Source organism: Syzygium oleosum, unplaced genomic scaffold (assembly GCF_021117445.2).
Source record: "Syzygium oleosum isolate NSW1041296 unplaced genomic scaffold, Sole_v2.1 Sole_v2.04, whole genome shotgun sequence".
Lineage (NCBI taxonomy): Eukaryota > Viridiplantae > Streptophyta > Magnoliopsida > Myrtales > Myrtaceae > Syzygium > Syzygium oleosum.
In genome coordinates this window covers 1767932-1777886 of record NW_026607488.1, presented here as the reverse complement: position 1 = coordinate 1777886, position 9955 = coordinate 1767932, and the positions used below count along the sequence as shown (strand labels likewise).

Genomic DNA, 9955 nt, shown 5'->3' with positions numbered 1-9955 from the left:
GAAAACATTTTCCTTCAATGGGGAAAATAAAGAGGAAATTATTTTCATCCTTTTTCTTTCACTGAGACCAAGAATGTTCTCGTCCATTCACTCATTTTAATTATTTTATTTTATTTTTAAAAAATTGAATTTTTAATTTCTAATTTCTTTATTTCTTTATTTCTTTATTTCTTTTCTTCATTTTTCTTTTTGCTTCTTCCTCAGCCAGTCGCTGGCCATGGCGATGGCCAGCGACCGGCCACAGGCGAAGAACAAGCTTGCTCGAGGTCACCATAGGTCGGCGAGGCTCTAGTGACCTCGGGCGAGGCTCGAGCCTCGCCTAGCTCGCTGGATGTAGCGAGGCTTGAACCTCGCCAAGCAAGTTGCGCGACTTGTCCTCCGGGTCGACCTTGTCCTCCACCTTTTCCACTACGTACGCTAGACTCTTGCGAGGCCTCGAGCTCGCCGGATCTAGAGAGGTGGAGCCTTGCCAGGCTAGCTCGTTCCTTGCCCGTAACCGATCGCCAGTAGTAGTCATGGCCGGTGACCGGCCGAGGAAGAAGGAAAAGAAAGAGAAAAAAAGAAAAAGACAGAAAATATAATTAAAAATTTCTCAGGAAAATCAAATTACATTTTCCATACCGAACAACGAAAAATATTTTCTCGTTCATTTTCATGTTTAGGCTAAACACGGGAAAATACTATCATCTTCCTAGAAAATGGCTTTTTGGAAAATATTTTCCAAAAATGCTACATTTTCTGCGAAACGAATGGAGCCTAAGTTTGAATTGGCCTCCGCACAATAAATTTAAGACTGACTTAATAGCTGCCCCTAAATAATTTATTGCAACATTTATTTCTTCTAAATCGGTAATAATTTATTATCAGGATCCTCATAAGAATTAGATATGCAAAATTTAGATATTTGCTAAAATTAGACATCCGCTAACATTACAGGTTTTCTAGCTGTAGTGTGCCACGTGAGTCATCATCATACGAGTTTTACCCACTTTTATATTTATTGACATATGGATTGATATCGAAATGCTAGTATCATTTCCTTGAATTACCTCATCTCACCCAGAAACTTCGGTGACCACCTAAGTATATTGTAAGCTTTCCAATAAGATATCATTCGCCCGACACCCTAGTTCGTCTCAAACGAAATAGAACACAAAGTGAAATTAAAACCTAAGGATCTAAACCAAACAATACGTATACCTAACGAGAGTGAGTCAAGCTTGCCGGTGGCATGAGAATTGCGAGAATCCCAAAATGGATTTAAACAGTACTTGAATACAAAATTTTATAAAGTTATGGTCAAACAAATAATCATGCCCGATAAACGTGAACCCATTTCACATGTACCATTGGATGAAGTGGGTCCCATATGGAACCCAGTGATCTAGTGGTGGATGTGAGCTAGGTTCACATAATCTGGATGCATTCGATACTTGCTCATGGTACAAGTGATGGCGACAAGACTCTAGGCTCTAAAATAGAATTTGCGCAGGACACCCATCATCACAATCCTCCTTAACTTAATCAAGTCATGCATAGAAAAGTTCGCGTCAGTGAATTGGTCCACTTGGCCTCGTACAGTACCAAACATACGTATTGAACGTGTTGGCATGACGCGTCAAGACTAGTTGATGCTTTGGTTAGGTCAAGCACACGGCAAGACATGAGCCGTCGTTATCTGGAAGCAGCAGCGAATGTTCGTTTGTCCCCATGAGGATAGGACCCCAATTCTTACTGTAATCACATCTATAATGGGTGGATAACGTTACTACATGGCTTGACTTATTGAGTACATTTATTCGCAGACGAGCATTATAGATCTCAAGGAAACGACGAAGCAACATGCTTTTATTCATCTAGCCAATATTCGACGAAGAGAGGGACGCATTTTGCTCCAAAGTTCAAACAGAATGACAAGTTAGAAAGCAAAAGCACGAATGATCAATATCCACTCGAACGACTCACTGCAACACACAAACCAACCGAGGTACAACCTTACAAGAAAAATCCATAGAAAGCCATTAACGGCGACCATATAAGCCGAATTATTATTTTCATTTTTTTTTTGAAGAGGCTTGAAAAGGTGGTGTTTGTTAATGGATGGGTTATCTACTGAAACGAAATGAACCGCTTAGCCAGTGCCACCAAGAACACCCTTAAGCTTCTTAACCTGAGCATCGTCAAGGAAAGTGGTGGCCTCCACCAACTCAGAAGGAAAATTATTAGCGAACAGAGCAAAGTCCAGGATTTGAAGCCCAGGGCTCGGACTGCTGAAGCTGACAATGGCAAGTGCTGAACCTTTACCCGAATTCAATTGGAAGTGCAATAGCCCCTGAGGGAAAATCATGCTATCCCCTTTGTTGAGGGTCTTCAAGTAGACGTTGTTTGCTGATGACGAGATGAACCCGGCACAGATTGTCCCTTGGAGAACGATGAGGACCTCTGAGGCGGCCGGGTGCGTGTGCAATGGGATGACCCCACCGGTGGCCAAGTCCAGGCGGGCCAATGAGATGCCGAGCCCATTCAGGCCAGGGAACTGGGCTACGAATGCTGGGGTCACCGCAGCCTTGATGAGGTTCGAGGTGTTCCCAGCCATGCCGAGGCCTGAGAAGACGAAGTCGTCCACGGTGACTGCCGAGACCTTCTTGCAGGTGTAGCCCGCGGGGGTATCAGGGCCTGAGAGGTCTCCAACGCAGAAGTCCTGGACCGCCGCGTGGGAGGCGGAGAGGAGGAAGGAGAGCAGAATTAGGGATTGGAGTATCGACATTCTTATGCCAACTCTTTAATTTCTTGGGAGAAAGATTTCCTTTGGAATGTGTGTTTGAGGGATTCATGGGGAAGTATATATAGAGTGGCACATCGTGGATATTCTGAGGCATCGTGAGTCGCTGAGAGGATAACAGACCCCACGCAGGGTTTCACTTGCATGGCAATGCAAGAAATGGGTACGCTGGAAGAGATAAATTGCAACCCGTGATACTTGTCGGAGGGTAATCTCTTCGCAGAAAAGAACAAGAAGGTTCTTTTTGTTTGGAAATAGAGGACCATGTGAAAATATCTTTTGATATTTTGAGGCTTCGGTAAAGAATATTCGTCTCTTCGAAGAATATGAACTTCAAATACATTTCATTAGGAAGAATTCAATGAAAAGTTCAAACCTCTAATTATCACTAGAAGTACCGTATTATAACTAGTTCACACTACTTTGGCATTGTTTTTGGCTGTTGTTTAATTTGGTTTTCAAATTTACAACAGAGATAACTATGTGTTTGCTCTGTGGAAATTGAAGAGCATCGCTGAATAAAAAGGAACTTCTCTGTATCCATCATTTCTTTTCGAGCTTATAACAATCGAGATCATATGGTAAGAATACTGTGAAGGTACACCTGTGATCATATCAGCAGTGATAGCATAAAGAAAAATATACATGAAGTACAATGTCTTTCCGGACACCAAGCCTTTTGAAATTACTGGTTGCAACCGACCTGTATATGATAGGGACTATAGAGCTACTGGGCATATCCACAACTTATTTTTAAAGTGACAAAGAATGGTCAATCTACTCTAGAATGTTTATGAGTTATATTTGAAGAAGTTTACTTAGCTACAATTGAGAGCTACATCGTCGATAAGCCAGTAATTAAATTTAGTGCATTGCTTGTCACTTACCATGGCTTGAGATCCTTCAATATGAAGCGGGGGCTGCTTTTTTTTTTAAATCTTTTTTGTAATGCATTTTGTGCTTCTTAAACTTGCATGCGGTATTTAGACATGTAATTCACTAATCAGAGAGGGGTTGGAGTAAGTTCGTAGCAATCAGAAATCGAAGAAAACATGGCTCTTAAAACTTTGGAATAATCGCTTGAGCATTTGATCTAACTATAGGAACTGTAGGAATTACCAGGACAAATAAATGACACTGCTCATCTCAAAGGGGCGAATTTCACTCTACATTATTGGAGTGCTTCTAAGTATCTTTTACCAAATCTTATTTAACTTGAAAGAAAAGAGGAATTTGAATTATATGAAGTTATAGGAGCATCCGAATATAGTAATCTCAAGAGAATCAAGAAGGTGGTCCATGAGCACATGGGAGGAGAGATATGAGGGCATAAGAGGACATACATGACAGCTAAAAAGTATTGTCCCTGCAAACTGCAAAGTCTTTGTTTCCGTTGTCTCAACGTTGGCCACGAATATGGGTGGATATTGCGAATTCCCCATCTTCTAGGGTTTCCCAGATTTCAGGGAGCAACGTAAAAGAAAAGCTTGTCCTTGATTTCATGCATGACATTTGTCAAGATTGTCTCGATTGACTTTGTTTAGCGGATTTGATGCTTTAATGTTTGTCATTTGGTATCTTCCTCACCTATAAATTGACCTATTTAATCAGAATAGTATGATAACCATAATTCCATGGAGAGACGTGGCGATAACTCTCCCATTAATGTAATATAAAACTTTAATTGGGACTACTTGGTCTATCTAATGTTGACAATGACACTATATTACAGAAAAGTTCCTTGTTATATATACCATAAATTATAATCAATGGGAAATTCAATAATCATCGATCAATCGTACAAATTACATTTATGACTTGCTTCGGTCAGCTCCAGTGTCACACCAAAATTGGCCGAGCGCACGCAATCAAGCTACATTGGACTCAATCAGTGATTGTGTTCAGCTTAGCTAAGTGATCGTTTGAGTTAAGATTGGACTTTGCTGTCTTAATCTGCAGCCTAACCCAAGTCGTCCTGAGTTGGCCTATTGAGTAATCCTTGGGTGCAATATCCTCTTCTTTCTAATTTGCCCTCGCATGATTATGCTTCCTTTGCGCGCAAAGCTCCACCCAAGTGGACCGAATCGACCATCACTAGAACAAAAAGTTGGAAGATAAAGCCAAAATGCATTAAAAACGGTCCACTCCCTCTGCCATTTCACCCCAGTGAACAGGCTAAAGGCCATGATATACGGCAGTCAAGATATTTCCAAAATGGCCATGATATATCACTGAAAGAGAAACTTCATGTCCTACTTCTTTTCTATTGGCTGCGTACATTTGTTGTGTACTGGGGGCTGAGTGTGAACTGATAACGGCATTGTTAACCTTTTCTTTCTAAAGCCCGTTCAAATCCCTTCTCCCACGTTCAAAGGTCAGTTGTAGATATTTGCTGTCAATCACGCCGAGAATTGTAATGTAGAATTTGAGACACAGGCTCTGTCCAAAGGGCAGAAATTTTTTTTAGTTCATTTCAGGTTTTAGCTGAACACTGAAAAATATTGTCATTTTCTTGGAAAATGATAACTTGAAAAACATTTTCCATAAAACCTCATATTTTTTGTGAAACAAACGGAGCCTAAATGTGTAAATCAGCTACTTTGTTAGATAGTTCAGCCCAAAAGATATCGAATTATGAGCGGCACATGATATTTGACTAATGGGAGGTGAACTCACATTCGCGAAAAGTATAGTACTAGCCTTGATACCATATTAGATAGTCCAACCCAATAACATAAGATGATGGGTGGAAGCATATAAAACCCGTTGTCAAGCAATATGGAACAATACTTCAACTTGTATCATGTCTGAATTTCAATCTGTTACACATTCATTTTGGTGATTTTACTATTCTATATCAAACAAAAGGTTATGAAATTACTCGGTAACATGTCAATAACTAGTTGACACATTCATAAAATTTCCATTTTTTTTTACAGTTTGCAAATGACCATTTTTTTTAATCTTTTGCCAACTTTTATTTACATTTTTTTACCAATGCATTAAATTTAATGGTCCTTATATAAATTTACCAATCTTTATTCAAGTGAATTATCAGTTCTTTTTTTTTTTTTATCTCCGACCAAAAAAAAAATTTCAATTCTTTTTTTTTATCAAATTACCAACTACTTTTGTGCTACAACTCTTGTCTGAGTTATTTGCCAATATTTTTTTTTAATTTATCAATTTGTTATTGTTTATCAACTTTTATTTATCGTTCTTTTTTTATTTTGATAACCCACGAACAAGAGCATAAACGTCTAGCTACCTAAGGACTCATGAAACATAATGTAATAAGCCTCACGAATAGGTTAAGCGCAGGCCTTTGGCTAGTGCAGGTAACTCCAACCTAGAACAATTTGTATGCGGTTGGTAGGATTCGAACATGTAACCTCCAATTCTTGAGTTGAATTTTAAACACCTTAAATCTATCTACTCTTGTATGAATTTACCAATATTTATTTGTGTGACTTACCAGCTTTTCTCCCATTAGGTTATCAATTAGTTTTTTTTTACCAACATTTATTTAAGTTGCTTAATTATTTTACTTTAACAAATTTTCTATTGAGTTAACAACCCATTAATTTACCAACTTTTTTTTTAGAAAACACCGATTTTAATTTGAATGGATTCTAACTTTTTTCTGATTAAATTAGCAACTTTTGCAATACCAACTCTTACTTGAGTTAGTCATCAATGTTTGTTTAGCTTTTTTCTTAATTACCAACTTCTCTTGTCTCTAACAAAAGAAAAACTTATCTTATTTTTAACAATTTTTATTTACCTATCTTACCAACGATTTAAATTTATCAATTATCATATGAAAATGTCAACTTTAATTTAAGTGACTTACCAACTTTTCTTCAATTAAGTAAACATCTTTTGCTTTAACAACTTTGGTTCATTCTAGCCTTAAATTTACCTTTCAATTCTTTCTCACTTCATTCTCTCCAGCCTCTATACACACCCCAGTAAAATGGAATTTATAAACTGCAAAATGTTGATTCGTGACCGCTCCAAAGTTTGATTTTCCCTTTAATGACATGATCATCGTATCACAAATTTTCCTATTTGAAGGCAATAAATCGAGAAAATATCGGGACCCACCAGCTCGAATCGAGATTATAGCAGCCGGTCGGAATTGCTCTACAACCTGCGATATTTCAAATGGGTCCGTAGCTCGAGCTTTGGACAAGATGTCGTTGGTCCCGTCAGGCATGCGATTTTTCCACTTCTCCAATAGCGACTAGTTGGTTGATGAGATTGATGTACCTCGACCAAAAGAAAAAAAATGCCAATCAATGACAGCTTTAGAGTATAATCATCAACAAAATATCAAGCCCGTAAAATTCAATCAAACAAGCGATTTTATTGAATCGGACAAAGCAATAAATAAATAAAGCCAAAAAACGGATATCGCAGTTATAAGACGAGTAGGTCTCCCTCGACCATACAAATGCACGACGAGCCCGTGCAAGACGTTTGATTAAAATATGGAAGATTCCTCCTAGGATTCCAATTTCATCAGAGTTGAGTTCAATAATGCTTTTCTAGTTTTATGGTCCATTTGTTTCACGGAAAATGAAGAATTTAAAAAATATTTTTCAAAAAATAATAACTTGTGTTACTTACAAAATTGAATGAACGGAAGATATTTTTGTCGTCCAAGAAATATTTAGACGTGTATTTTTGTCGGTAATGAAAACATTTTTCATTGATGAATTATTTTAAATAATACAAATAATCATTTTAGGAAAATATTTTTCAAATTATTCATTTTTCACGAATAAATGGAACCTTAGATCTCCTATCCTCTTACCTCAGAGATTTGATTGGATACTGTATATCCGGTATGCACATAATGCAATATGGTATACGGCAATCAATGACAGCTTTACGGTATAATCATCGACAAAATATCAAGATATGTTGGTAGGAACCATAAGCAAAGCACGACCACGATTATACTTTGAGCATTTTTTTTTTGGGTCGAAATACTTTGAGCATTTGTTGTGCTATAACTCATGTGCTTTTTCAAATGTCAAAAAAAAGAAAAGATTGATCTTACAGGTATAGTTTCTCCCTATATGTCAATTTATTGCCCTTCAATAATTTTTTATTAAGAAATCATAAACCATATATGACTTGTCTATAAGCATGGTTAGACTCAGACAAATCATAGTTAAATAGAGGGGAAAAATGAGATTTTACATTTTTTTCTCAATAGAAAATAGGAATTTTGTTACCAGTGTACAATTTAGGCTTCACATTTACACGATCGACATTTGGAAGAATTCGGTTTCAAAATTCAAATACACATGTCACTCATCAAATTATGAATATGTAACTATCTTTTTACCTTAGCAGTGGACCTAATAAGAATTATAAAAAAATTATCATCTTATACTTCTTAGCAGTCCTTTGTGGTCCATTTTGAGTGCCTTTTACATTGGTAGGGGCCACGGCTAGGTTTTTGGGCCCAATATGTTGGTGAAAATATCATCCTCACTTTTGATTCTTTTGAAAATTTCAGGACGCATATTTACTCCATAGAGTATATAATTTTTTGTATTTTGTCCCTTTACCATTTTTAAATTTTTTCCTAATAAAATATCTTCCTTACTTACGACAGAAGATGGAGCCCCTCTATTTGAACCGCATCCACCACTTTCTTCCATGCGTCCCCTTGCTCCTCGGTATAAATCCCAGGCCCATGTGGAAACCTACGTTCACTTATTATGATGCATCATGAGCTGAGCTATAAAATAAGTTTAAGAAAAGAAATATTTTCGAAAGAGCGAAAAAGAAAAACAAAGGCAAAGAAAAGAAAAACATGCTGTTAAGTCTACGACGTTAGACGATGGGCTTATACTCTTACCAAACCTTCGTCATAAATGGAAACATGAAATCTAGAGCCACACAGATGTTTCCTGTAGTTTTGGAGATTGGTACACTGAGCAACTCTCTCCGTCAAAAGAAACTCTGATCAAATTATCAACACGTTTACGAAATTACCCGGCCCCGGTTGTCCGAGATGACGGTGCCTTCAGTAATGAGAAGGCAGAGTCGTCCTCTGCCCATTATACCCCACCACAGCTGGTTTCGGAGTCCCATTTAAGGCTCCGTATCTTGTCATCGGCGCAAGCACCACCCTGCACCACCGCAGCAAAAGAGTCGCCGCTTAGCTAATGATACCAGTATAGCACGACTGCATGGTTCATCCCAACGATGGCTATTACATCACAGATTTATGACAAGTTTGGATTATTTTTTTTCACAGTTTTAGCTATTATGTCAGTAAGTCAAATGTACAAAAAAAAGTAATAACGCGATGGCTTCTCTACAGTGTCACCAAGCAAGCCAAATCGAATCTCGAGAAAGGAATTTGCACACAATCAGGATAAATTAATTCGATGGAGTCTTGTTGGATGCTTGAATATAACCTACTTACTTAATACTCATTTATCGTGTTAGAATTTCAAAGCATAACCCAAGTCAAGATTTCGAACTCGATAGCATTATCATTGTGCGTCACGACACTAAGGCATGTGGTACGGCGTATTTCGGTCAATTGTAGGTACTTACTTACATGGGGAAAAGTGCCAAAAAAGTCCTAAACCTTTTGCATTAGTGCCAATTTAGTCCTAAACCTTTTTTTGGTGCCAATTCAGTCATAAACCTTTTGCATTGGTGCCAATTTAGTCCTAAACCTTTTTTTGGTGCCAATTAAGTCCTAAACCTTTTAAATTGGTGCCAATTCAGTCCTAAACCTTTTATTTTTGTGCCAATTTAGTCCTTCCGGTCAATTTTGACCGAATTCTTGACGTGGGCCTGCCGGCGGCAGGCGGTCACCGGCGCCGATGTGGCGCCGACGTGGACAAATTAAATAATATTTTAATATTTTTTGAATTTTTATTTTTTCCTTTTTTCTTTTTTTTTCCACTTTTTTTTTTGGTTTCTTCTTCATCGGCCGGTCGCCGGTCCGGCGACGGCTCAGGCTGCGTGGCCGGCGAGCTCGACCTCGCCGGCCCCGGAGAGGCGGCCTCGCCGGCGAGGCCGAGCCTCGCCATGGTCGGGCGAGGCTCGACCTCGCCGGATCCGGCAAGGTCGAGCCTCGCCCGGCCGCCGGCGAGGCCCGACCTCGCCGGATCCGGCGAGGTCGGCCTCGCCCGA

At 38.7% G+C, this 9955-nt stretch overlaps 1 protein-coding gene across 1 annotated transcript; it reads right to left on the bottom strand.

The window, feature by feature from the left end:
- Positions 1-1918: 1918 nt before the first annotated feature.
- On the bottom strand, positions 1919-2835 carry LOC115693623 (germin-like protein subfamily 3 member 3). Its single transcript, XM_030620643.2, has one exon. It carries the CDS (start codon positions 2765-2767, stop codon positions 2132-2134), a length of 636 nt encoding a protein of 211 aa, XP_030476503.1. The 5' UTR covers positions 2768-2835; the 3' UTR covers positions 1919-2131.
- Between the last annotated feature and the right edge of the window lie 7120 nt (positions 2836-9955).